Here is a 27290-nt window from a genome sequence, read left to right on the forward strand (position 1 = left end):
TAAGTTAATCTATTTGAGCCGAAAGATAAATTTGCATGTCCTGGGAAATGGAGGTAATTTTAGACCAAACTGAATGGTCATGAATCATTCATGGTACCGTTGGTAAATGAAGAAAAACCTTGTGTTCAAGTTGCATAAACTCAAGTAAATAGCGGGGATCCTAGAATTTGCAATGTTATTGCATGCCGTGCTTTCTACTGCACCATAGAGAGGGATCAGAGTCTTAAAAGTGCAGTATTTACCCCTGTAATTAGGTGTGAGCAAAGGGTAAAAGGGATCAGAAGAGTCAAGCGAAATCGAAATCAAATCAAATGTATGACAAAAACGATGTTGCCATTATTGTCGTTAACCAGTTAATCTGTCACCAATATTCACTTCCAAATAAATTTGGCATATAAACAAGCAGCAAATGATCAATGGAGGTATTTCTTCTTATTTTGATTATGAAAGAATTGATCTAAGTAAATTTCATCATGGCAAAAACAACAAAGAAACTATACCTTTGAATAATTACAGCATCCGAAAACTCAGAATTTTGGTGGTAGTCTTGATAGACGACCACTACTCTCTGATGACATGAGAGGAACAGTTGAGAATTCAGAATCAGAATGTTCAAATTGCCGAAGATTTCCCAGTGACGATACGGGGCTTGAGTTCTGGCTTGGTGATAAACTAGACCTAGAGAAACCAGATGCAGTTGTTGTAGTTCGTTGGTCAGACACAGAAGGACTAGGTCCAGCAGCATTTGGACTTCTTCCATGCAGGCTTTCCTTGGATCTACTAGCATCTTCTGCCAATTCCCTCTTTTCTCTTTCTTCAGTTTCCTTGAGCAGAAAATCAACCCACAGATCTGCAATAGACTGAGGAGAAAAGGATGCTTGAGACGACGATTTTCATGTGTCAGAAATCAGAAATCACGCAGAGATCATAATGAAAAAGGAAACCTATACTAAAGTTGAAAACTGAGGCAGTAATACATTGATGGTTTCGAACGTTCACATTTTCATTGAACTGGTTTGAGTCACCTTTTACCCTCTCTAATTCTCACTTTGGCCCTCTGAAGTTTTAGATTCTGGTAGCATCACTGGATTAAAGAGATAAGAGACTATCTTCTAATATCGGAAATGATGTTCTAACACTTGTGTAAGAGAGCGCCGATTTTTTTTTTTCATTTCTTTCTTTTTCCAATTCCTTTGCTTTGGGAAACATGTTGCTTACATTTCTTACAACCATATTTTGCTAGTAGTCAAAGCTAAATCCCAGGATTGAGTGCAAATTTTTCAACGGAAAAGCAAAATTAAAAATGCTAGAGGTAGTAATCTGTTAACCAGAGAGAACATTAAGGTGATTATAAAATATAAGATTCCATCCCAAGAGAGGAAATCATGAATTTTAAGAAGGGAGAGAAAAGGTGGGGGCATTGGGGATTTATTTACAGGGGAAAGACTGGTTGCCAGAACTAACAGACATGCCCACTCCAGACACCAAAATTTAATTAATAAATTAGGGGTAACATTTAATACTACTTGACTTGCATGTCATGGAGAGTAACAAATGCAATGGGCCTCAGAGACTACTGGTTGACGCATTAGGCTCTAAAGTTATATGTCTTGAAGTATGCTCTTAAGAAATACATGCAAAGAGAAATCGAATTTCAACTGCTTCTTCAGAAAAGAACAAAACAGACAAATAAGAAACATGATTGTGCAGAGAATTGGACAATCGGTTTTCTAAACAAGGTGAAAAAGTTACCTGGTTATCAGAGGCCATATTTGCATGTACGTCAGCTGAACTTCCACCCAAGATGCCACCAACCAAACGACCAGGTAGACCCAGAACACCCCGAACAACACCTTTGGCAGCACCATGTTGAGCAACACCTATCCTCTGCTTGTCCTCGTCTGAGAATCCCAGCATCCGAACCATGAGATCCAAAACCTAGAATTCATATGAATGTTCTGTAAGTGCAGGAAAGGGCATCTATTTTAACCCAAAAGCAATTATATTTCCAGCATCAGAAGTGCATTTGAGGTCAGTTCAGCAAATGATGTAAGCTATCCTACTGTGCCACAGCCTTGATCATCAAACATTACTATATGAAATAAGTAGAGAAAATTCATTTTCTAGTTTTATTACACAATTACTTGAACCATTATACCTCTTTGCTGTGGTTTCTTTGGAAGTAGGTCACAAGTAGTTTGATCACAATACGCCTGCAAAAAATTTAGTCCCAACATTAACATTCTAATTGTTCAGAGAACATAAAACCAATCTCAAAAATGTTATATTCAATAATCCAATGACACAAAAATTATATACAAAAATAATATAATAAATTAAATATATTCAAGAGGGACAGAAGAAGTTGGTATCAGTTAACAGCAACAATTATGGTTAAGCTGGTTTAGAAGGCCAACTGTTGCAGCAATTAATCTCAGTTGTGAAATTTACCCCATCAATAATAGCCCAAAGTTTTGCATGAGGGCACACCTTCATTTAAGGCTTATTTTTCTTTAAAGGTAGATTACCATTTTCTTGATAAAGAAGTTTCTTTTACATGGCATAGAAAGCTCCATTTTCTTGATAAAGAAGTTTCTTTTACATGGCACAGAAAGCTATTCAATTTAATGCAGATAATGCATCTATTTTCAAAAGAGGTTTCATCTGTCAATCAAGATAAAAGAAAGCTCACATCCCAAAAAATAAAGATGAAAGCTAATAGAAAATATTCATACGCACACATCCAGTTCTAACACAGAAAATTCATAGTAGTAAGGATATGATTCGACATTTAAACCGCTAACCTGTCAACAAGGTAGTCAGCGTCCATAGACATTCTGTTAAGCCTTGTCATGCTCTGCTCAAGAGCACGCCTTAGTTTTCCATTGTCTTCCTCAAGCTTGTTTACTCTGGTTTTCCCTTCTGCAACCATTCTTTCAGTTTGCAAAAGCTTTGCCAGAATTTCTTCCTTTTCCCGCTTTGATAACTCTGTATGTTCATCTACATCCTGGAAAATGCATAGATAATCAGAAAGGAAAAGCAGGGAAAAGCTCTTTGACCTTGAGACACATACTTTTCCACTTTTGAACTTGGAACGAGATTGCAAGGTAACTAAAGAGCAAATATTTGATATAGAATAAAACTCATAACATAAGCACCATTTTTAACTGAATCCATAAATGTGAAGAAGCAATTAGCAAAAAACAAGAATAGCCGACCTAAGATAAAAAAACTTGGAATAATTCCATATTATTTTTCAACATAAAATGATTTCTCAATCACATCTTCCAAAATCCAGCAATGGTTGGTTTGATTTTGCAAATTGGACTTTTAAACTCAATTATTCTACTTAGCATTCTTCAAAGTTAAAATACATAAATTCTAAATAATGGGTGTACTATTAGAATATTTTGATAAGATTCCAACTCCACATGCCAACTCAATATACCTAGATAAAACTCGGTACTTCATTTTGTAGATAGGTTTCAACTGGCCTATCATAAGATTCCAAGAAAATTTAAATTATATCTTCAAAATAAAATATTTCCCAAGGGATCAATGCAATCAAAGCTTGGCCCATGGTTGACTTCAAAATAAAATAAAACTGAATAAAGAACTAGGAAGGGGATTTTAACTTTGAGGGGTCCAAACCTTCAGATGCCAACCACTTCATCATCATCCTTCCCTGAACCCTGCTTTGGCAGGCTGGCAAAGGTTAATAACTTTTTGCAGTACGATGATGACAGCACAGGCAAAGAAGCACACTACAAACAGTTTGCTGAGGAATCATAGTCCACTCTGGCAGAGGTTGCAAAAGTAATTCCTTATCCTTAATTTCAAGTTTGTATACAAAAGTAGCCCCTTCCTAAACCTTATTTGCATTTTGTCATATAAACTACTTCACTAAACTTTGTATGCACCTACAATTGCATAATAATATGGAGAAACACAGACACAGGAAGAAGTCACATAAATATGAAATAAAATCTCTCCATTCCAAAAAACACCTAAAAAAGTCCTACTAACAGTAAGACATGCACCGAGTTGCATGCACCCACTAATGTGCCATCCACTGAAAATAAAATTGCAGAATGAGAAATCATATAAGGTCAAGGAAAGGAGGGAGGACCATACTTTCAGAAGACCAGACAGTTTAGCTGATTCTTCTCTTGCCAGGGCCAAATCTCGCTCCAAATGTTCCTATGATAGAATAATATAAGCATTAAAAAACAAAGTTTTATTTTGGCCACCGCTTTAGAAAGTTTGTAAATACACAATACTAAAGATTTAGTTACCTTAGCTTCAATTTCAGCATAGTACTGACCAAGAGCAGTTTGAAGATTTAGTAGTTCAACATTTTTTGAATCTATTGTTCTTATACAGTTTGCAAGTTTCTTATTCAGATCATCAATGATTTCCTTAGACTTCTGAATTTCATTGTTGTTCATCATCTTAACTTCCTCCTGATTTGCCACTGCCAGCTTTAGGGCTTTCTCCAAATGTGCAATTTGAGCTCTTCGATATTCATTGCTCTCTCGAAGTTCTTCAATAATTTTGCTATCTTCATCCATTTTTTCTGATTCTTCAGATTCCTAGAAAATATTGCAGGAAGAGAAACCAATTTCAATTTTGACTGCAGAATTATAAGAAATTACATTTATATTTATTTAAAACATAAAGGATCCAGGATCGTCATAGAATCTAGCACAGGAAACAGAAAGTTGAATCGATCCTAAAGAACACTTAAAGTTAGACAACCACACTAGTTTTGTTTTTCACAAAGTGGCATGTAGCTAACATACTCATCCACAAAAGTCTGTTACAAAATATAACATCAAAATAGTAGCTATAAAATCAAGGCTAGAATCTTTAACATAAAAAAATTAGATGTATGAGTTCTTTTCTTTTTTTCCCTCAACTGGGGGGAGGGCTAAATTTGGTATGGTAACAAGGGGTAGAGCAATATTAATCATAATAATTTTTAATAAAGGCCAGACAATCACAGTTGCTTCCAAAGATAAAAGACTACTGATTAATTGTAATATCATCTGGTCAAGAAGGACAAACAAATTCAATTGAGCAGCATATACTCTATACTAAACAATTTGAAAGCCATCATTATATGGTGAAACTTGAAGATGTATAAGGTTAAATTTTCACCAAAAATTTCATAAAAGTTCAGGGACCTGCAACCTTTTCTAATAAATGCTGCTTAAGACGAGTCAATTCTAGCAAAGCCTTATCCCTTTCCCAGCATGCTTCCTTGAGATCTTTTTCCAATTTCTGCAATGATAGTTCCATTTCTTTCTTTCCAGGAAAACTTCCTGGTGAATCTACCTTCTGGTGAAAACAAAAAGATACATTTGAAACTCGCACAAAGTAACAACAATAACCAATTGGAACATGAATCAAAATTTGCCAATGTGACATGTTGGCACAGGCACACCAAACCAACCAAAAGAAAAGAAGCTGCACGGCATATAGGCCATTATAGCAACTTGGATATACCAGAGTCTCAGAAGCACTAGAATCGATCTTGTGAGTTAAAGATTTCCTGCTACTTTCCAGAGCAGCCTCAAGTTCATTTTTCTCCATCTATAAGAGCATGTAATGGAAGTAAATTCAGGATATTAATATAAAAGAGCAATAAATTTTTTCACAGATGATGACACACTTCTTTAAATGGCAACAAGTTTATCAAGGGAAAAAAGTTATCAACCTTTAGATGAGTGTTTTCCTTCTCCAAGGTGGCAATCACTCTTTTCAAATTCTCCAGTGTATCATCTGCACTTTCATCCTCCCGTCTATTCAACTCCATTTGCAACCGTCTTATTTCTATTATTTTCTCATTCAATTCATTGCGTATTTTGAGCAACTCTGTGGAGCTCTGTCAATGCTCAATAGATTAAGAATATTTGACAATAAAACTCAAAAGTGAAATAAAAGCAAAGAGAAGAGCTTATGCATGATTCCTTTATCCATTAAACAAATGAGGAAGTCAAAATGGCCATTTGACTAACATAGATCAAAACAATTTTCTACCTCCCAAACACTACTCAAATGAAGAAAACAATCACATGTAGAAGCAACCAATAATGAATTAATAAAATTAGTACATATGTAATGATCATCAAGTAAAACATCCAAAAAACATACTAATTTCAAGGAGCACCCTAATATCAGGATTGAGAATAAAAATACAGAAATAAAAGTACAGTTACATGATTATACTATCGGAAACATGCTAATGTGAAGCAACACAAAGCGCATAGAACTCGTCATCACTATCTTCATTGATAATTAAGTGTAAATGTCTATAAAGACTACCTGAATAGGTCAAAATAAATGTTCAATTTAAACATACCAAAAATAACAATTAGGGTTCTATAAAGAAAAAAAGGAGTTGAAAGTAACTTTATACAGCCAAATCAAACCAACTCCAAACAATTCAGAAGCTTACTTTATCCTTTTCTGATTTCAGTAACTTAAGTTCCTCCTGAAAAGACTGATTCAGCTTGTGCTCCTCTGAAAATTAAAAATACAAAAAAAAAACAAAAATGAAGAACAAAAAGAAAGATGAGTTTTCCTTTGTTTGACAATGGGTGGTATTGCATGTATTATAGTTGGGTCTTCAAGGTGTATGTACCTTGTAATCTTATCTGTACATTCGCTAATTTATCACGTTCCTTTTCAAGTTCCATCTTGAATTGCTTTATTTGTAATTTGTGATTAGCTTGAACTGCTTCCAGGGACCTACTTTTCTCTTCCCGCAAATCTGCAAGCTCCTAGAAGGCATTCATATATCTTTGGTCAAGTTCACTCATTATCTAAACAAATATATAAAAGTTTGAAGGAAAAAGTTTTATATTGGAAAAAATCAATAGCAAGGGTGTATCAACCCCTAAAATGAGGGGAAAAAAAAAATGGCAGAAGGGTAAGGGGGCATGCACCAGGTGTATACCAAATATCCAAACAGCCTAATATTGACTCTTATCACAAAATAGAAAAAAAAAAATAAACAGTGCCATTACCTTTTCTTTCCCATCATGTTTAGAGGTAAGACCATTGGACATTTGGTTTCCAGCATAACGATTTTTCCCAAGACTTGTTGACTTATGCTGTCGGTTTGGTGACAGATCACCATTTCCCTGCATAAATTTGCGAAGTCAATCAGCCAATAACCAAAGGCATAATATAGAGACATGCATATTAAGATAGCCTGTTACTTCAAACATGGTAGCAGCAGGATCATAATTCAAGACAAACTAAGGTAACAACATATCCAGTGGAAAACAATGAATGTTCCAGTACAAGAGTAACATGAAAATTTGACAATTAATATCATGTGTGCCACTAAATTGAGCCACCAAACAATCCATATATCCTAGCCAACTCATTTCACAAAGGATAAATGTCAAGACGACCAAGTTATAAGAAGTAAAAGACCGAATTCTCATTCCAATACAAAAATCACACCTCTACATTCAAATTTCTGTGGACACCTGCCTCTAGGAAGGTTGTCGAAGGTATGAAAACATAATAGAACAAAATCATTTGTCTATCTATATCTGCTTCTTGCAGACAATTACAGCACAAATAACATCAGAATCAGCAAACTCAATGGCACAATATGTTAGCCTAAAAGTGAATTATTACATGAACTACAGATGAGTTAGAATTGAGGAACCTATTGCATTAAATCTAAAATTTCTCAATAAACCATTAAATCTCAGACAACAACTCTAACTGAGACTCTAGAAACTACCTTGAGTGCATTAGTTCCATTAGTTGATACTTTGGAGCTTTCACTTCTAGCACTCAGAGCTGCATTTGTTACATTCAAGTTTTGTTTCAATGAGCCATTCTCGTGGTTCAGTCTGGAAATTTGCTCCTGGAAAATGGGATGTTGGGTGAGTGGTGAGAAAGAAATTAAAGCCAAAAGAAAATGTGAAAACTAAAGCTAAGTAATAATGAGAAAATTGTATGAATAACAACACAGCAATACTTCTGTAAAATTATTCCGATGCAAAATTTTGATAATATGACACCTCTAAAATTAAAAAACAGGCAGCATATGGCAAGACTTCTAGATGCAATCATGATACACAAACAAATTGTGATACTAACTCTAAGCATGATATTAGATGCGACACATAATCAGCCACTGCATATCCTCTTCAGCTAACACCCATTACTTTGGAGTTTTGACAACCCCAAAAAAGATATAATTTGGCAGAAGGCTCGATTTAAGTGATTAGCACAAGTATTCAAAAGTAAAATGACCAATCTACATCAAAGGGTACAGTTTATAAATTTTAGATGCCCATCTTGTGGCTTTCACATCAATTTCAAGCAAGCATTCACCAGCACCAAAGGATATCCATGTGAAGATTCTAAAACCCAAATCTTAAATAGCCATGTAAGCTTCAAATAGTATGATATTATCCATGTAGTGAAATAAGTAAATGACACATTTGCAAGAGATGAAACAGGTAAAACAAAAATGCAATTAAATATGCTACAACAATTTCTCAGGATGTATCAGAAAGAAAAACTGCCACATTCACCCTTTTTTAATTCTACATGGCTCCCAATAACCCAAACTTCCCTTCTAGGCCTTATGTAGTAGTAAGTGATAAATTGATTTTCAATTCAATTTTGAAAATGATTTATTATTTAAGCATCAAATGTAGTATCCTAAGTCAAATATTTGTTAAATTCAATTGTAAAATTGATGAAAAAAGCAAAATGCTTTGTTACAATAAGTAATACATTATGAATCCCACATATGATACTTTAATAACGATGTCAATTATTTTCATTATTATCATTATTAGATTTGAACTTTAGACCAATCCCAGGCATTTAATACAAGAACTGCAACCACATCATGCCCTTATTGCCGCCTTAGATATCACTGGTCATAATTGTAATTAATAAGTAGGCTCAAGGTATTTATTTTGATCCATAGTGAAAACAAAATAAATCAGACAATACATAAATAAATGGGAAAAAAAGAATGATAAAACAGCGAGAATGTACCTCTTTTTCTTTTAACAAAGCAGCATAATTGACTGATAAAGCCTTAATTTCTGCCTCAGATTGCTGAAGCTTCTTAATTTCTGCTTTGTATCTTTCAATCTAAACAAAAAATCATAAGACAGTATTTGTCACACATGAAGACTAGAATACAACAACTGCACCCAGAATGCCACACAAAATGGTAAAGAAGCATCCATGAGACTCAAGAATCAAATATCATGCTTACACTTGACTCAGTCAAAAAGCAGCCAGAATTCACCCTTGACACCAAAAAAGAGGTGCTTAGGGAGCCCCAAAACTGGTTCAGTTTCAATCAGAAGCCATTCGCTCTTCAAGTATTATAGTATAGACCATATCACAAACCTGAATCAATTTTTCTAACTATTCACCACTCAAATACATAAATTACAATACTAAAAAGGATTAAAATCAGCTACTTAAAATCTAGAGGTTCTCAATCAACAGCAAGAGTCAAAGAACAATCCCCGTGACAGATGTTACCGGTATAGCTTGTGAGACTCACAATCACCAAATAAAAGTTCCATGCATTCATATAAAGATCTAGAACTACCTCAGCACCTTTTCGTGGTATCATGAACTTCAAACTTCACCAACTAATGATATAAGCAATAGATAATGCAAAGAAATTAAGCAATGAATATTTAGATAAGGAATTTATCTAGTCAAAGTTTTGGATCTACCGCTGGGTCTTATGCAGAGAGAAATAATAGCCAATGCATTCAAAAAACAGGTGACTTTCGCGAAGCCTGATTCCAGATTGCTCAAAGAAAAATTTTACCAACTCGAACTATCAAATGTGATATATCACTAATCAAATATCATACTAAAATCCTCAATTAATAGCCACAATCACTCATTCCCAAACTCAAACAGTCGAGTGTCGACTAACATCATCCCATAAATTTTCAAAGGCATTGAACAACAAACTGAATCTACTCACAGCTCCGTAAAATCAGAAACACCAAATATTATTAAAAAAGTCCAAGGACGAAAATTTAATGCAATAATACCTCAGAATTAAAAGGCGAATACATTCCATTGGCGACCGGAGAGGGGGAAACGGGTTTTGAGTGGGCAAATCTATGAGAATTTCGTCTATTAAAGACTGGCGAATGGTCTCCATTTACAGAACCATAGATCTCGAGATCTTCGTCGTCATCGTCGTGTACATCAAGCGCGATCTTATTCAAATTCTCTTTCAAATTCGCAATCGAACTCCACATCTTCCAAAGCTCCCACAATCAGTTTGTAAAAATAAAAAAATACTTTGTAATTATTCAAAAAAAAAAGGAGGGTTTTGAAAATATCTGAGACTTAACTCGACGATGAAATTCGGGCAAACAAAAAACGTACGGGATAACGTGCCAAAGAAGATTGAATTTGATTGAGGATTTAGTTTTTGCAGGTAGATGTGATAAAATAAATAAGAAAAAAGAGTAATTTTAGTTTTGAAGGAATCTTTGCTATTGCGAATAGTTCTAGTTAGATCAGTTTGGCGGATTGTGGAAACGGGTCCCGTCCCTCCGGTTTGGCCCGTTACGACTTTCAACTTGATTTCTAAATACTTAAGTGGCAGTTTTACGCGAAAAGTATCGTGACGGCTTCTGTTTTTCGAAACAGTACAATGAAAATTTACCGCCGCCATGCTTCCTTTGATTTCTAAATTCTATGATTTTCTTTTTGTAAGTAAAATGTTGAATCTTTAGATTTTTTATATTTCTTGATTCGTTGATAATTGCATGATGGCGTGCAGTAAAATGATAGTGTATGAGTGAAAACAAAAATTTTAATGGGTTGACAATGACCTAAATATCTCTTCCCATTAAATGGAAAAAGTAAAATAATAATAATAATAATGGAAAATCTGGTTGGTCTATTGGGCCAGAGGCCCGCAGCTATAATTTGCGGGCTTATCCTTTGGCAGCTTGCTCTTTATAAAGAGTAACAGACCCACCATTAATGCACTCACGCTGTCTAAGGGTTGGAGCTTCCGTCGGCGACTCGAAGAAGGCTCAGTCTCCTTCCGTCCCTTCGTTTCAGTCTTTCTCTCTCATGAAATTTCTCTACATCTCTGTTTCCTTTTTTTGTTACAATTAAAAAGTTGGGATCGATGCGATGAAGATGACTCTGGAAAGGAAATTCGATTGTAGAATAATTTCATAGCTAATCTGCAAGATGAATCCTTGATTTTCTGGTTCGTATTCACTGAGCATCATTTTCTGTCTTCAGATTTTCGATCAATAATATTGGCGTCTGTCTCGGTCCATTTGTTTGCAAATAATTCCTGGACGGAGAAACGAAGGACCTATGGATGGAGTGCGAAAACAATGCACTTTAATCCAAGTTTGCCTTCGGAAATCGATACTGGAATTGGATCATCCGCACCAACCTCCATTTGATGTTCGGTGTATTATTTGGGTCTGATTTTCTAACATTTTATAAAAAAAAAAAACAATGGGAATGGATGTGTTTTTTTGTTTAACTGGTGAAGGTCCCAGCAGTTAGGCGAGAACTCTACGAATTGAGACCTCTCTAACAAATTAACAAAAATGCCTTCGCAGATGTTCGCCGAATCGTAAGATGCCCAGTTAGACCCTTTTTTGAGCGTCTGGAACCCTCGGCTACATTCACTTTTCTAAGCTAATCTATTTCTCTGTTTTTCTTTCTGTGATGTTTTTTTAGAACATTCAAAGTAATAATCAAACCAGTTACTTTTACTTGTATATTCCAAGAGGAAAGATCTGTAAACTGGAGCTATCAAAAAGATAAATCGTAAATAGTTGAGAACGATGAAGATGCAGAAAAGTAACATGTGGTCCATTAATATTGGTTGGACGATGTGTGTAAGAAACAGAAAAAAAAAATCACATACTGAAGAGGATAAACTGTGCCAGAAACAAAGGGTAACAAGGGAAGCAGTAAATAGTCAATTTCAATAGACGGGCAATCTAAACATAAGCCTTCAAAAATTTCGAAATTAATTTTACAATACCCTATTACCCCCTCTTTGCAGACTAATAAGGTGTCATTTTAGGCCTCACCAGGTAGGATGCCCATATCTCATCAGCCGGAGGTGATGGCTGAACCCAGTGACCTGGTATGCGGCTGCACTCAAGTTGTATAGAAGCGTAGTAAGCAATAAGTCGCTATTCAAATGCTCTTTTTATGATGCAGCATAAAACGGCTAGCAGCAGTCTACTATCATGCAAATTTGTCTACTAATGTAGCATCAGATAATAGTTTGCCACAAGAGCACATTGTTGAAAAAGGCACAGATTAGATTAAAGTGGTGTTGCTGAAAGTTGCATAGATTTTTACAAATGCAAAAACAGGTAAAGTGATTATGACACCAAAACTTAAGTGGAAATGGGGGCTTGATTCTTCATAACCATATCATGTTCTATTTCATTTCTTTACCCATCAACTCCAAGTGCACAAAAATTAGCTTTGAGATGCAATTGAAAAAGTGCCTTGTTTATAGAAACATTCATGATTAATGAAGTGCATTGTAGAAAAGGCTTGCTATACTTACCTTCCTCCTCGTCTGATATAAGCATCCCATGTCCTTCTAACCTGCACGTGAAGATGTAATTAATGGGGATTGAGTATGAAATTGCAGCTGAATACAGATGCTTGTATATGCATCAGCCATCAAATTTGCACCATTCATGCTCGTGGAAAAAGCAAACAGCCTGCACATACTGGCAACATATACTGCTTGAAAGAAAAACATAGTGCCATGCACCAAGTCACCTACACTTAGAATAAAAGTAGCTGAACGCACCTCAATAAGTGTTCCCATGTCGTTATTGCTTCCATGGTAATAGTGATAGAATTCAATAGGTAAATTGGTCAAAGAATCATATGCTCCAGTGTAACCATGTCCTTTCGATATATTTTTGCCAGATTCCTTATCAGTGACTGTAATAGAGTCCTCTTCATCCTCATTTGGTGTTATTTGGTCTTTGCTGTCCTTAATCTCAAGTTGATCACTGATAAGATCCTTTGAGGGGGGTCTTTGGTTCTGAGTGGCCTTCCTAGTTTCCTCGGCAGTTGCAATGGCATCTTTAGCAGCATCTGTATCAGCTGCTGCCAAAACTTGTCTCTCCTCTTCCTCAACTGCAGCTTGAACTTTCTCAAGAAACTTGTCATCCTCCTCTGGGAGAAAATGGCCTGCACAAGTTGAAAGCAACCTTAAAATTACAGTAGAATCTAAGACAGTATAACTTGTTGATACGGTAGATATATAAACACTCAAACGTGCACACAGTAGGGCTCCTTATTTTAATTATGGAAAAATTATCGGTTTTTTGCATGTGAAAGTCAATCTTTCCGCACTATATTATTTGACAGATATTTCTGAAGGTATCATTCTCAATTTTAATATGTAAACTATAAATTACAAAAACCCAAACTAACTAACATGCACAAATTTACCCACAGAAAAATAAAAAGAGAGCATCTATCATGAACCTGCATATCAGTGGCTGGATTTAGCAGCTAAAGCCAATATTACAGAGTTGAACTTTGATATGGTTGAAGAAAAAATAGAAATGAAACCAACTAATCCAATCACAAATCAAAATAGCAAATTCAGTCTGAAAACTTAAAGCCAGTACAATTTTGCTGTAATACCTTGTTTCTTCAATTTCTGAATCCTCATGGAGCGCAACTCTTGCAGCTTTTCCACAATCAAAACTAGCTCAAGCTGGCATATAAAACATACTATAAGAATAGACAAAATGAAATAGAGAAAATTGGTAAAAAAGAAAAGAAACCCCTAAAATTAGTGATTTTCTCATGTTAATCTTGCTAGCAAAGACAAATTGAGAGACAATCTACAAAATGTATTGTATCCAAAGTACATAGGAGCAGCATCAAGGAGATCTTTGCGATCAAACTGTTATGCTTGGGCCAAAAAAATACCGTTATGCTTCTATCACATTGAAAAGTAGACACTAAGAAAAGAGGAAAGAAACTGCTAAGAGGGTGAGAAAGGAACAGTGACATACCAAACATATCGGTGTGCGTGAACACTTAGCATGTTTCACATCATAAGTTTCTTGCACATGTAGTAAATATTGTACAAATGAAACTATGCCTAAAGCAGTTTAACAAGTCTAGAGAGTTATCAATTATTTCAAATTATTAATTAATTTCGTTGCCCTGAGCCAGAAAACAGAAACAAGGAAGAAAAGAGTTTCCAAAACATTTTTCAAAGCCTTTACCTCAGATTCTAGTCTCTTTTTTTCTTCCTTGGCTTTAAGCTTTGCTATTTCCTTCATCTTTTCCACCTGCAAATCAACTTACCTCAGTCATTACTAAGTGAAAAAACAGTTTACAACAATGGAAAAAAGAAAACGTTTGGAGTTGATAGCATCTGATGGAAGCATCAATGAAAATCAGTCGTAGATTTGTAGCAAGAAATCCTTAATGAAACACAAAAATCACAGTACCTTGTGGCTTGCAATGTCCTTTGCGATCTCTCTAGCTCTCCATTCATCAGCGTCTCTATCAGCTTGATCAAATCGTTCACGTTCCTAGCATTCATAACAACAACAAGAACAAAATGAGCCATTTTCAACACAAGCCAAGGGTAAAAAGCAACGTGAGGAGAAACCTTACTAGGACAAACCAAGCAAAACAACCTTTGTAAGCAATTCTGCCATTCGTTTCCGCTTTCTTTTCCTCCAAAGGTTATTCCTTTTAGACTTCTTAATTTTATTGGTCAGTCTAGCTGCTGCTGATTTCTCCTCCCACGGGCTCGCTTCATCCACAACATATCTAAAGGGCTCCAACTGAGCTCTTAGCTTTGACATCAAAGAATTCGCCGCTTGCATAGAAAGTGATTCTTGAGTTTCCAAATCAATCCTCCTATCTTCTAGATACTTCAAGAACTCAGAAACAGAAGGATCCATTGACCCATTTTTAATCATAGTTAGCATCTCCAGCTCCTTTTGCCTATACAACCATTGAATTTTAATCAAAGTTAAAGATATTTAAAAGTATACGGCATTGATAATTGACACTACTGAATCTTATAAAAAACAGAACTAACGTACATTGCATTGGCAAGATTAAGAGTATCTTGCAAATCTCTAACACGATCGCGCACATTTCTGGTCTCCCAAAATGTACTCGAATTCGGTGGTTCCGGCGGTAATGTTGGGAACCAAGGCAGAGGCGGTGCGGGTTGAAAGTGAACCGGATTCATTGCTAACGGTGTTTCGAATATAATTCAGGTCGGAAAAATTTTAAAAGTTGGAATCAATTATTTAATAAAGATTCGTGAATTATAAAGGTTAACCTAAAAAATTTTCGTCAATTTAGCTAATATGTTAAATTAGAGATTTAAGCGAATAATTAAAAGAATAAAACAGAAAGAATTTCAGATTTCGCACCTTTTTTTTTTTGAAGAATTGTTTGGAACCCTAGCAGAGTGGAGTAGAGGCTCTGAGACCGGGTTGGCGGCCTGGCGCTGAACAATAGGTTAAAACAACGTTTGGAGAAGCCTCCAAATTTTGATTTTGAAAGACATGGCAAATATGGTCAGGATGGCCGAGTGGTCTAAGGCGCCAGACTCAAGTTCTGGTCCTCGAGAGAGGGCGTGGGTTCAAATCCCACTTCTGACAAATTTTCTTTTGTTCTAACTCCTTTTATGGGCCAGCTTTGGGTTCTAATGAGCCTGGGCTAAAACTGGGCCAAGCAAACCAAAATCTAAGCTAGCCCAAGCATCAACCGGAAACTACTAAGATGATCATCGAGGTTAAAACATGATTGAGCTGTTCTGAAAAAGAGATATTTGATAAAATGACATTGGAAACTATTTTTGGTAAGTTCTGGTCCTCAAGAGAGGGCGTGGGTTCAAATCCCACTTCTGACAAACTTTCTTTTGTTCCAACTCCTTATATGGGCCAGCTTTGGGTTCAAATGAGCCTCGGCTAAAAGTGGGCCTACCAAAAGCTAGCCCAAGCATCAACCGGAAACTTGTAAGATGATCATCGAGGTTAAAACATGATTGCACTGTTCAGAAAAAGAGACATTTGATAAAATGACATTGGAAACTAATTTTTGGTGTACTTTGGTGTTATCTTTGGCCTGTTGAGTTTGTCACAAGACAATTATGACATGAACAGAAAGGAATAATGATTTAAGTAGCTGTAATTGTATAATTGTTGAGTAATGGTACAATCACCATATATACTATACATGTTAGTTTTACGGCTTACATTTGAATTGTCTTTCTAGTTATAGTAACTAATCTCCAACATTCCAGGTGCATGAATATGGCATAAACCAACATTGGATGCAGGGAGTCGTAAGCCTTTCCACGCTTTCAATGGTAAAACACAACGACATATGGCCGACATTTCCAACATGCAAGGTCTAGCAATGTTTTTGGTCCCCCTTATCCAAATTTGTCTATGTGTAACCTTTGCTTGTTTTTGTTGTTTTTATCTGGTATTGATAAATTAATACTGTTAATTTAATTTGGATTAAATTTAACAACATTAAATTAATGAATAATTGTATTGAAATCAAATTTAACGAAATTCGAATCAAATAATATATTTTAAAATACGATTTCAAAGTTAATTCTATATTTAAATTTATATTGAATTGGGTCATTATTTATCAATTAAAAAAGTTATTATTCTCACTTTCTATATATATGTATTAAGTTTTGTGACTTCAATTATAAAAAAAATAAGAAAGAAAAAATTAAAGAGTAATTTTCTTTTATTTTTTTGTTAGTAACGAAACTTTTAAGATCAATTCTGATAACATCAATAACACGAGTTTAAATTTTCATATGTATTTAAATCATCTTTTATTTTAAATTTAATGTTGTATTACTGGTCTAGGGAGCTTTTGATTAAATAATGTTTAGTTGGAAAATGATAAAGAATGCTTTTATTCGTAAGATTTCCATTTCTAAGTAGCTTAATCACTTGTCCAAGATAATTTTTCAACAAAAACCATAAAGTTGCTTTGACCACTAAAGATTATAAATATATGGTGTTTATTAATACAAACAGATAAATAAACTGGAAATCTTTGTCAGAACTACCTGATGAATACTTACGAGCTGACATTGCATTTAATGGTGGAAAATCATCTGTCTATCTATCTATCAAGACTCGTCCTGATTTGTTAAGAGCTGGTCTGAACAGGGACAAAGTTTTTGTGCATCAAAACACAGGGATGGAAACCGGAAAGTCTGGCAATGAAGACAATAAAAGAATCAGCAAGGACTTGGTCCCCCCACTTAACAGGCTAGATTTCTAGCTACAAGAGAAAAACAAAACTGGTATACTGACAGTCATTTTGTGGTGCTTCTTCCAAGATAGGAACGAAGCTCAATAAGAGAACAAAAGAAGAAAACGAGAAGCAGAAGGTTGACAGCATTGACTACGGAATTTTCTCCTAACATAGCTTGTCATTGTCCCTTTCTCTGTCTTGCTTGTTCCATGCAAGAAACACTCGGGAACCCTCACTGCACCAATAGGAATTGGCATTTGCTTTGGCACTAACCAACATTCAGACAAGAAAATGGGGGCAATAAGAATAATTATGCTCAACACCAAATTTCTTCATGAATTTTTAAATACGTAGTGTTCTATTAAGGCATCTTCAACCCAAGTTCAGTTCAACTGATTGTGGAGAAATGAGACTTTTTTTTTGTCAAGTTTCTTCTAGGGCATCTTATACTATTTTGAGAATTATCAACTATAGGTAAAGGTAACCATTGAAATATTGAAAACTTTACCGGTAGTCCCCTCAATGCTATATCAAGTGAGACAAATGCATTTTCCCATCTCCAACTCCCTAAAGAGAAGAAGACAGGAATAAAAGGCACAAACAAACATATCTTCTGTTCCCTTCCGCTTCTGTTCCAACTCCCTAAAAAGGCATGTCACAGCCATCCCAATTCACTAAATCCCATTGATCAAAAACAAATCTTCTGTTTTAACTTTCAACTTCTCAAAAAGGGAGGCAAATTTAGCATTATAGTACTCAATTCATTCGCTGCAAGAGAATAGATGGCGGCTGAAGCCATGATGAGAATTGCAAGGTCTGGAAATAGAAAGCTATAATTTGCCGGACATTCAAATATTTTTAGTTTGACGGCCACTCAAAGTCGGGGGCTTAAAATATTACCATGTGAGACGTCAATATCCTGTCTCCCAAAAGCGCAAACGACAGGGGCTTCACACGCACGAGAGCAGAGCAGAAATTTGCCCACAAAAAACACGCAGTGAAGAACAAAGAGAGAAAATAAAGACCTTGGGTCGGCCCTTTGAATTATTTCTATACCAACTATAAAAATTGGCCCGTTATTTTCATAAGCACCAAACTTTTGTCATGGTCGTACATCCTGTTTTGCCTTGCAGGCCATGTTAACCAGAAATATCAACCATCAGGTTCCTGGAGGTTTACTCCTGTAAATCTGTGATTCCATGGATGTAACCTGTAAGCAGTCTATCATGAAAGCTCTAGCTAAAAGTTTTCATTTACATTACTGAGAAGCTGGAAAGAAGGAAAGGAGAAGACGGCGGAATGGAAATCCATATCATTGCAAGATGACAAAGACTTACTTTCTGATATTAGTTTAATTCAGACAATATGAGGAATCATTAAAAAAAAAACCTTCTGCTTTTATCTTTGTTTAAAAAACTTCTCCTTTGTTTTAAAGACATCATGTATAAACATCTAAGAAGAAAGAAGAAAGAGAAATGAGACAAATAACAAGTTGACACATGATCGACTGCCACGCATTTCTAGAAGTTCTCTTCTTTCTTCAACTGTTATCTTTTCCTCATCTAAGCATGAATCATTTTTCTGAAAATGGAAGAAGACAAAAACATAAGAAACTGTGAACATTTAAGTTTAGCAATTATATTTTTCAATAAACAAAAACTTAAGAATACCTATCGATCTTTTGCAGTGGAGAACAGCCTCATAAATTGAGTTCTCAAGATGACATGAAGCACCCATTGAACAAGCTGTTCTCTGTTGTGGAGATGCTTGTGGTGAACTGTTCCAGCTCTTAACTTTCCATGTCCTCCTGTCAATATCATCAACCCTCGTACTTTTTCTCGAGCACCCTACCTTATGGCAGAAAGATCCGAGATGTCCAAAAAGATTTCTCAAGATTTGCTTTGTTGATTTTCTCCACCTTCCAAGAAAGACGCAATGAATCATCCCTGTTGGAATTTCAGCTCTTGAAGAAAAGGAAGAGCTAAGTTTGTCTTGGACGGAATCCAAGGTATTGCATGACTCTTTCTTTGAAGGATCGATATAAATAGGTCTGATGAAGCCATTGGTAAAAAGCTCATCGGCATGAATAAAAGCTGCAGGAGTTTGAGCAATAGCATCAAAACTAAAGTTCCGGTCTGTCGCAAAATTATTTGACTCCACCATCTCATAGTTGAATTCTTCTGAGGTACCCCCGAAATAATTGTCAATAGATGCTCTGGGGCGCTCATCAAGGCCATCTAAGGAGGGTTTATGGTCAGATAACCAACTATAGGAAAAACTTTCAACAGCTAGCGGTTGTAAGGTTTCCATTAGCAACTATTAATGTGTTTGAATAAAGAAGGATTAAAAACTTATATACTCTTACAGGGGCAAAATGACATAATTGGTAGTTTACAGTGACCATAAGACCATGGTGACCACAAGGGCATACATCGTCTATTCTATCAAACTCAAGCAGAAGACAAATGGGCCAAGTAATCTGGGAACCAGATCAACAGTAGGCTGTATTTTTAACTTTCTTTTCTTGTATAGATAATCCGTCATTACAAAATGATCTGTTTGATTGCCCAAGTCAGGAAAACCCGTCAGGCAATTGCTTCAATTGCTTTCAGTTTTTTGATAAGGAGATAAAATTATCAAATTTTTAGAAGTTCCTTTTCTCTAACACAGTGAAAATTTAATATTGAACATAAAAAATTAAAAAAAAATTCATTGTAAGTATAGAAAAAAAACGATTGAAAGAAGAAAATACCAGTTGCCTATGCGTATGGTCACCTTTCTTATTGTAAGTAACTTTCAGACCATGAAATGTTTAATACAACAAAAGATGGATAAACCGTATGCCAGAAAACGTTTTAGAACTACATGCAAGATATTGTTGAAATTTCAATTTACTACTTTGATAGCATATTAAAATGGCAATTTAACTGCTTATTACTGTGAATCTGAAGTGGTCATAAAAAGAATTTCTGAAACAACTCTATACAGCAAGTGCTGAATAAAGTCAGCCACACAGGCGGCAAAAAAACATTACTTAATATGTTTTAATACTGATGCTTGATGTTTTCACTGTACAATCATGTCCTATCTGAAAGAAATGGAGCCCATGAACCAAACAAAAAACAAAAAAAAACAAAAACACGTGTAGACAGACAACTTAGATCAACAAATAGCTAACACCTTTGGAAGACTAAGCAAAGTTGTGCCAGGATTCTAATGCCAAATTATGCGTGCTTGTGAACACTGCATGATATCTCATATGAGAAAATGAGGAAATATTTTCCAAGTAAAAAAAAAGGAATAGAAAATGCATACATTAATTGACCACAATGCAAAGCTTATGACTGGTAATAAATAGGATTTTCAGCAACCAAAAAAGAAACAAACAAACAAAAGATCTAGGTATAATAACTTAAGAAAGAAGAAATAAATTCCTTCCAAAATATGGTCATAAAAATGTTAAACAATAACATTTGAGGGAAGTAGGGTATTAGTATTACTTTTTTTAACCAATACTCTACTATAAAAAAATAAAGCACCAAAGTCTTTTGTCAGGTAAAAGAGGAATCACTACAACTTAAATGATCTCTACAAAAAGCCTACCCCACCCTCAAACAATCGTAGTAATCCGGAACTCTAAAAACTTTTCTGGCACTATCGGACAGGTGGCCCCTAACTGGTTGGACTAGAAATGGATGCCAAAACTTTTATAAGACATAGATTGAATGAGAATGTTATTAACATGAAAATCAAAGGTCCCCTCATTCCTCTCAACACTAAAGCAACTTCCGGGTGCATCCCATGTGTGATTGTGCGCACAATCACAATGTTAGGTCAATAAATTCCAAACCATGTTAAGTGATAGGCCACAGTTAAAACAGGGAGAAGTTCAGAATCTAATTATGTAAAATGAATGTTGTAATGTTAAGAAATCCAAAATCCTAGAATCTCCATCTAGATTATTTGATTTGTTATTTCAAACACATATAAAGCACAAATAACATGCTCAAGCAGAAAAATATGTGCAGAGGGATCTCTAAGCAGAGACCAATTATCCAATATATCAGAAAATGGAGAACATCTTAAGAATTTTGCGATAGACCAAGGGTGTTTCATTATTTGCATTCTTTTTTCTTATTTTGTTAAATTCTAACTTGTGCAAAGAAAAGGACTACAAAAGCTTTCCTCCTGACAGCATCACTCTATGGTTGATCTTCAGGTGAATGTTAGCTTATGAGAACCTTATGATAATATAGTTAGTCAAACAAAATTCATAACATGTCAATGTGGGGATAACATAATGATTATTGAATGTAGTCGATGAACTATATATCTTCTAATAAAAAGTTAGTCTATTTAAGGAAAGACAAAAATATACTACTAATTTAGACTCAGACAACAAAACTCAGAACGAGACTTGCTCTAGACTTCAGTTAGTCTACTTCTATAGGACTTTTTAAATAAAAACTGGCAATAGCTTGATTTGAAAAGCCGAGCTGCTCAAACGAGAAGGCCTAAAAACACTTTTTTCCACGAAAGATAATCAAGACAGATCAATAAACCAAACAAGAAGGAGCATTGCTTGACAGTATTCAATGATTCAATGAGATGGAATATGAAAGTGCAAAATAAAATAAAATAAATGGACAAAATATAATTCAAATTAATTGCAATTCAACAAAGCATGCTAACTTAAAATTGATTGGTAAAAAAGAAAGAACCAAACCAAATGCAAAACAATGACATTCCTTTGCAGAAACAATATACTAGTGCCTAATTTCTGGGTATTGACTATTGAATTGAACTACATTGTAAAACAAGATAACCACAACAGAAAAATCTAGTAAAATTGCAAACATAAAGATAAACGTGGTATTACCCAGAGTTCAAAAGATAGGGTTTTTCAAGTTATATCTTTTGATAACCATAGCATATGCAATCTAAAATAACTTTTGATCAAATAAAATATAATCTTGTAAATAGGTTCATGAAGCTAAAGATTTGTCTACTACAGGGACTCATCAGGAATTATTCCAAGAAAATAATATATATATATATATATATGTATAATTGTTGAAAAATAAAACTGGGTCTTACTGTGTTTTCCATTGCAGTCAAGTTGTGGAGCTGAAACAGAGGTGGTGGATGAAGGGGCAACTCCCGCCAACTGCAACCGTCACGCGGTTAGACTACGCCGTTTTGTGGGATCTCCCCAGGCCCAGATATTATTATTATTATTTTTTGAATCTTCCCATCACGATCGCGAATTTCTTTCGGTTGTTGTATTTGAATGGAACGGTCCTTCATCGTTGTTAGAGATTAAGATTAGTTTTCGGGATTATTAATGGAAGGAGGGAAGGTTGCTTGTTACTCGCTTTACCCGATTATTAAAGATTCGATTTTTCATTTTATATTTATTTATTATATTTTACAGTGCTCATGTTTTGAGCGTTTTGGTTTTGACCAGACAACCTTGAAAATGACTAATGGAAATTACAAAAAGAAAAGCCTTATCCAGTAAAACATGAAAATTTTAAATGTGAATGCCATAGGAATTAAGGTTCAACAAAGAAGTCCGAGGAATTGCCATTAAATTGACGGGTTGCTTGCCTTAAGTCTGCGATAGTCATTAAAATATCGAGACGAAGTATCCAACAAACTACGCTCTCATCTGCAAAAGCTCAGAACAATTGTCAGACTACAAGTGACATTTTTCTGCTATAAATGTGGAGCTCCACCACCATAGTTCTACACAGAAACAGCACAATTCTTAATAGATTTGTAAAAGAAACTGAGATGCCAACCTACAGGTCCTACACCACCCTGAGAATGGCATTCAAGCTGAAAACATCAGTGTCATTCTTCTGCTTGATATTGTTTATTCAAGCAACTGGTTCAAACGTTGGTGGAATTTCCATCTACTGGGGTCAGAATGGTAATGAGGGCACCCTAGCAGAGACTTGTGTCACGGGGAAGTACGAATATGTGAGTATAGCCTTTCTGGCAACATTTGGTAATGGCCAGACTCTCATGATAAACCCGGCTGGTCATTGTGATCCCTATAGCAATGGCTGTACTGGATTCAGCTCTGACATTAAATCATGTCAAGCCAAAGGGGTTACTGGGACGATCTTGCAAGGTACCTTTCAGGATATAGTAAGAAAGGAAAGAAAGTATACTTAACCGCAGCTCCTCCATGCCCATTTCCTGACGCTTGGGTTGGAAACGCCCTCAAGACGGGTCTCTTTGATTATGTTTGGGTCCAGTTCTATAATAACCCTCCTCGCCAATACACATCTGGCGATATTGGCAACCTTAAAGATGCATGGAAACAATGGAATTTAGATATCCCAGCGACCAAGTTTTTCCTTGGACTTCCTGCATCTCCTGAGCCAGCATGGAGCGGTTTCATTCCTGTAACTGATCTCATATCGAAGGTTCTACCAGCGATAAAGCATTCTTCCAAGTATGGCGGTGTTATGCTGTGGTCCAAGTATTATGATGATCAAAGTGGATATAGCTCTTCCATCAAGAGCGATATCTGAAATCTATAAAGTCACTCTCCTATGTGTATCTATCTCCACTTGTATAAATATCTTCTACTATTTATGAATGAATATTTTCAATTATGCAGCCTGTCTTCAAATTTGACAAGCACTCGTTTAACAGAATCCGCAAGACCTTTGCTCAAAATTCCTTCCTTGAGCCACAATCTTAACATTTGAGTCTTTTTAACAAGTGTGATGCCATGATATACTGAATATTATGCTCAGACTATGCTACAAGTTTCTTCAATATGTGGCTAATGTAATATTTTCAAACAAGTAGACAAAAGAAAACTTGAGTGCTTTAGATTATAGTAATTTGATTACATTCATCTAAATTTTCTGGTCTTTTCCTTACGGATGTGTCCAGGAGCACCTTGCCATTTATTAAAACATCCTTTCCCATAATTACAAATTTAACGGTGTTCGTTCTATTTTGCTTTGATTTAATTTCTACAATGTGCTTTTGTGTGCAACTTTCAACTTATTTTTTACTTAACACAATTTGAAGCTGACGTTTCCATTACAGTTTTTATATCAGGCATTCAGGCCCTTGATTTGAGTTTTGTCAAAGCTATTAGCCTAAACAGAGATAAAATTCAGATCAACCATTTCGAACATAAAAAGTAAAATGGTTTAAAGGCCATTTTCATGAGCAATTTTGGTAATTAAATTAAGCAACTTATGCTTGGTCATCAACTGTTGACTGGACCTAAGTTAAGATTAGTTGTAGGCTTCCCGAACAGCAAAGGGCCTTTGTGGTTGGTTTTAAAACTCGTTGCAATGTAAGTTTGAATTTGGGCAAAATCCCAAATCTAATGAAAGTTGGTTGGAAATGGCTTCAGAACAGGGGACTCGATGTTAGGGCAAAACATGCACTCAGAGCTCCTATTTCCGCCTAGTGTTCAAAGTTCTTGACCCGCCTAGTGTTCAAAGTTCTTGACCTCTAACCTGATGGTTTTTCTTAACACCCGGCATATTGGACAATAGTTTTGTCCATTTATGTACTATTGGCTAATGTGAACTCAAATGGCCTGAACGATTTTAAAGTTGTTGCGGAGCAGAGTATTTGAGGTCTTCGGTTTACACAGCAGAGCCATTTTATAGGTCAACCATTGCGGCGACTCGAACTTCTTTGAATCATTGCATTTGCATTGCACTAGTCCTATACTTGTATTCTGAACAGAATTAAAGGTCTCCCATAAAAAGACATGAAGGGCTGCGGACCAAAATTTAAACTGCTAATGAGAGCAACTTATAATTTTGATTTTGACAATATAACCTTCCATGCCTCTAGCATTTGTTGTCTTTCAAGACGTGAGTCACATTGATAGTCACCATATACAAGCAACTCAAGGAAAGGGGACAATAGTAAGGAGCCAAAACAACAGAAAATGCTGGAAGATGGTTCATGTAACGAGTGATCAGACATGTAGAGGTGGGGAAATTCATGTTATTTTCAAACAAGCCGTCTACGTTAATCCACAACCACATGCAGTCGATCCAGTGGGGTCTAAGTCATTAATCTTCTATAACAACACAGGACGTAGCCATCACGGAGGAAGGCTTTTTCTACTATATATAAGAGTGGTTTCTACAAACACCTCAAGCATCAAAGAAAAGGTTTTGCTTATAATCTCAGTAACTAGTGTAGGATCACCAGATCAAGATGGCACTAAAGCCAGCAAGACCACTAGCTTTTTTCTGCTCAATGGTTCTTTTACTGATTGTTAGTGTTGACGCTGGTGGAATTGCTATTTACTGGGGTCAGAACGGAAATGAAGGTACCTTGGCGGAGACTTGTGCCACGGGTAACTATGACTTTGTGAACATCGCTTTTCTTCCAACATTTGGCAATGGTCAGACTCCCATGATCAACCTTGCAGGTCATTGCGATCCCTACAGCAATGGCTGCACTGGTATAAGTTCTGACATCGAATCCTGTCAAGCAAAAGGAATTAAGGTAATGCTATCAATTGGAGGAGGAGCAGGTAGCTACTATCTTACCTCAGCTGAAGATGCTAGGCAGGTCGCTACTTATCTTTGGGACAACTTCTTAGGGGGAAAATCCTCTTCTCGACCACTGGGAGATGCTGCTCTGGATGGAATTGACTTTGACATTGAAGGAGGAACAAACCAACACTGGGATGACCTTGCAAGATACCTTTCAGGATACAGCAAGCGTGGTAAGAAGGTGTACTTAACTGCAGCTCCTCAATGCCCTTTCCCCGATGCCTGGGTTGGGGATGCCCTGAAAACAGGTCTATTTGACTATGTTTGGGTTCAATTCTATAACAACCCACCATGCCAATATACATCTGGAAATATTGGAAATCTAGAAGATGCATGGAAGCAATGGACTACAGACATTCCTGCAACAAAAATTTTCTTAGGACTTCCTGCAGCCCCAACTGCAGCTGGAAGCGGCTTCATTCCTGTAGCTGATCTTACCTCACAAGTTCTCCCTGCCATCAAAGGTTCTGACAAGTATGGAGGTGTGATGCTGTGGTCAAAATACTATGATGACCAAACTGGATACAGTTCTTCCATTAAAAACGATGTTTAATTTCTATATGGACTCTGGGTGTCATATTTGTGTATGAAAATCTTGTAACAATGCCACGAACTCTATGCTATAAATACATATTTTATCATGACGTAGTGCTTGTTTTATAAATGTGGGCATGAAATTGAAATTGCACCTTATCAACTTCTCCGTTAATGATGTTAAAAAAAAAAACACTTTGTTTTCCTGGCACAGCACTTTGTCTGCCAACCACATTGTACATTTTTCTCATAATTAAAGTTACAGCATTTAGCTTGGTACACACTTTTGCTTTTTTAAAGGCGATGAATAAAGGTGTACATCACTGTTTCTGACTTAGAAGATGGAAATTCATTGATAGCAAGAACAAGATAATAGAAAACCAATGGAAAAACAGATCTGAAAACTGAAGCACGTAATCCAAAATAGTACGGCCCAGGAAGAGATCTGGCCCTGGTTTGGACGGTGAGATAGCCTACCCTGGAAGGACCAATCTGTGCTTTTGAGTGTACAGTAATCAAAGGCTGGCATCGTATGACGCGACTCTTAACAGGAATTCGTTAATTATAACGTAAGGTGCTCACGTTCCCGCATCAGAAAAAACAGTATCTCCATTTTTAGGCAATTTCCTGATTACAACAGTATTTATCCTACTATTGTTTTGTTTTCCAAATTTAGGCCCTCGTTCTCCGGTTGGTGAGAGCTCCTTCCTTCAGATCCAAATCCAAACAGCTGTTATTTACCATAAGTTGAGCTGCTCCATTAACTTTATTCACGTGTCTTAGTTCTTTGACCTTCATTCTTTTTCCAAAAAAGGAGAACTTCTTTCTTCGTTCTTACCAATTCTTTGTTATGTAGGGTAATATCAATAGTAA

General features: G+C 35.9%; 4 protein-coding genes, 2 non-coding genes and 1 pseudogene across 10 annotated transcripts; 4 read left to right on the forward strand and 3 right to left on the reverse strand.

The window, feature by feature from the left end:
* Positions 1-48: 48 nt before the first annotated feature.
* LOC111313900 (golgin candidate 4-like) lies at positions 49-10603 on the reverse strand. 2 transcript variants are annotated; one of them, XM_089753104.1, is made up of 16 exons: positions 10074-10603; positions 9043-9141; positions 7766-7891; positions 7032-7148; positions 6647-6785; positions 6461-6525; positions 5720-5887; positions 5509-5595; positions 5194-5340; positions 4296-4592; positions 4135-4200; positions 2805-3007; positions 2159-2213; positions 1753-1938; positions 501-860; positions 49-244 (listed from the first exon to the last, which is right to left on the reverse strand). In XM_089753104.1, the coding sequence occupies exons 1-15, from the start codon at positions 10284-10286 to the stop codon at positions 528-530; spliced, it is 2301 nt and encodes a 766-aa protein (XP_089609230.1). In that variant the 5' UTR covers positions 10287-10603; the 3' UTR covers positions 49-244; positions 501-527. The 2 variants fall into 2 exon arrangements, with proteins under 2 accessions (XP_089609230.1, XP_089609229.1); XM_089753103.1 differs by lacking the exon at positions 49-244 and having other exon boundaries at positions 411-860.
* A 943-nt stretch (positions 10604-11546) lies between these two features.
* On the forward strand, positions 11547-11694 carry LOC149512086 (small nucleolar RNA snoR145). Its single transcript, XR_016332987.1, has one exon. It is a non-coding gene; the product is annotated as a small nucleolar RNA snoR145 (small nucleolar RNA).
* Positions 11695-11859: 165 nt separating this feature from the next.
* LOC111313901 (U11/U12 small nuclear ribonucleoprotein) lies at positions 11860-15552 on the reverse strand. Of its 3 annotated transcripts, XM_022914774.2 has the most exons (9): positions 15465-15552; positions 15126-15279; positions 14712-15024; positions 14520-14603; positions 14292-14357; positions 13699-13771; positions 12848-13236; positions 12596-12636; positions 11860-12168 (listed from the first exon to the last, which is right to left on the reverse strand). In XM_022914774.2, exons 2-9 carry the CDS (start codon positions 15275-15277, stop codon positions 12078-12080), a joined length of 1209 nt encoding a protein of 402 aa, XP_022770509.2. In that variant the 5' UTR covers positions 15278-15279; positions 15465-15552; the 3' UTR covers positions 11860-12077. The 3 variants fall into 3 exon arrangements, with proteins under 3 accessions (XP_022770509.2, XP_089609231.1, XP_089609232.1); XM_089753105.1 differs by lacking the exon at positions 15465-15552 and having other exon boundaries at positions 15126-15407; XM_089753106.1 differs by lacking the exons at positions 11860-12168; positions 15465-15552 and having other exon boundaries at positions 12592-12636; positions 15126-15408.
* A 59-nt stretch (positions 15553-15611) lies between these two features.
* On the forward strand, positions 15612-15695 carry TRNAL-CAA (transfer RNA leucine (anticodon CAA)). The gene has a single exon. It is a non-coding gene; the product is annotated as a tRNA-Leu (tRNA).
* A 2157-nt stretch (positions 15696-17852) lies between these two features.
* LOC111313904 (putative membrane-associated kinase regulator 6) lies at positions 17853-22670 on the reverse strand. Of its 2 annotated transcripts, XM_089752306.1 has the most exons (3): positions 22423-22670; positions 18996-19562; positions 17854-18906 (listed from the first exon to the last, which is right to left on the reverse strand). In XM_089752306.1, exons 2-3 carry the CDS (start codon positions 19486-19488, stop codon positions 18899-18901), a joined length of 501 nt encoding a protein of 166 aa, XP_089608432.1. In that variant the 5' UTR covers positions 19489-19562; positions 22423-22670; the 3' UTR covers positions 17854-18898. The 2 variants fall into 2 exon arrangements, with proteins under 2 accessions (XP_022770511.2, XP_089608432.1); XM_022914776.2 differs by lacking the exon at positions 22423-22670 and having other exon boundaries at positions 17853-18906; positions 18996-22383.
* A 194-nt stretch (positions 22671-22864) lies between these two features.
* LOC111313903 (hevamine-A-like) lies at positions 22865-25127 on the forward strand (annotated as a pseudogene).
* Positions 25128-25253: 126 nt separating this feature from the next.
* LOC111313324 (hevamine-A-like) lies at positions 25254-26524 on the forward strand. The gene has a single exon (XM_022913991.2). It carries the CDS (start codon positions 25540-25542, stop codon positions 26434-26436), a length of 897 nt encoding a protein of 298 aa, XP_022769726.1. The 5' UTR covers positions 25254-25539; the 3' UTR covers positions 26437-26524.
* Positions 26525-27290: the final 766 nt, after the last annotated feature.

This window comes from Durio zibethinus, chromosome 23 (assembly GCF_047325235.1).
Source record: "Durio zibethinus cultivar Kanyao isolate XHJ-2024 chromosome 23, ASM4732523v1, whole genome shotgun sequence".
Classification (NCBI taxonomy): domain Eukaryota; kingdom Viridiplantae; phylum Streptophyta; class Magnoliopsida; order Malvales; family Malvaceae; genus Durio; species Durio zibethinus.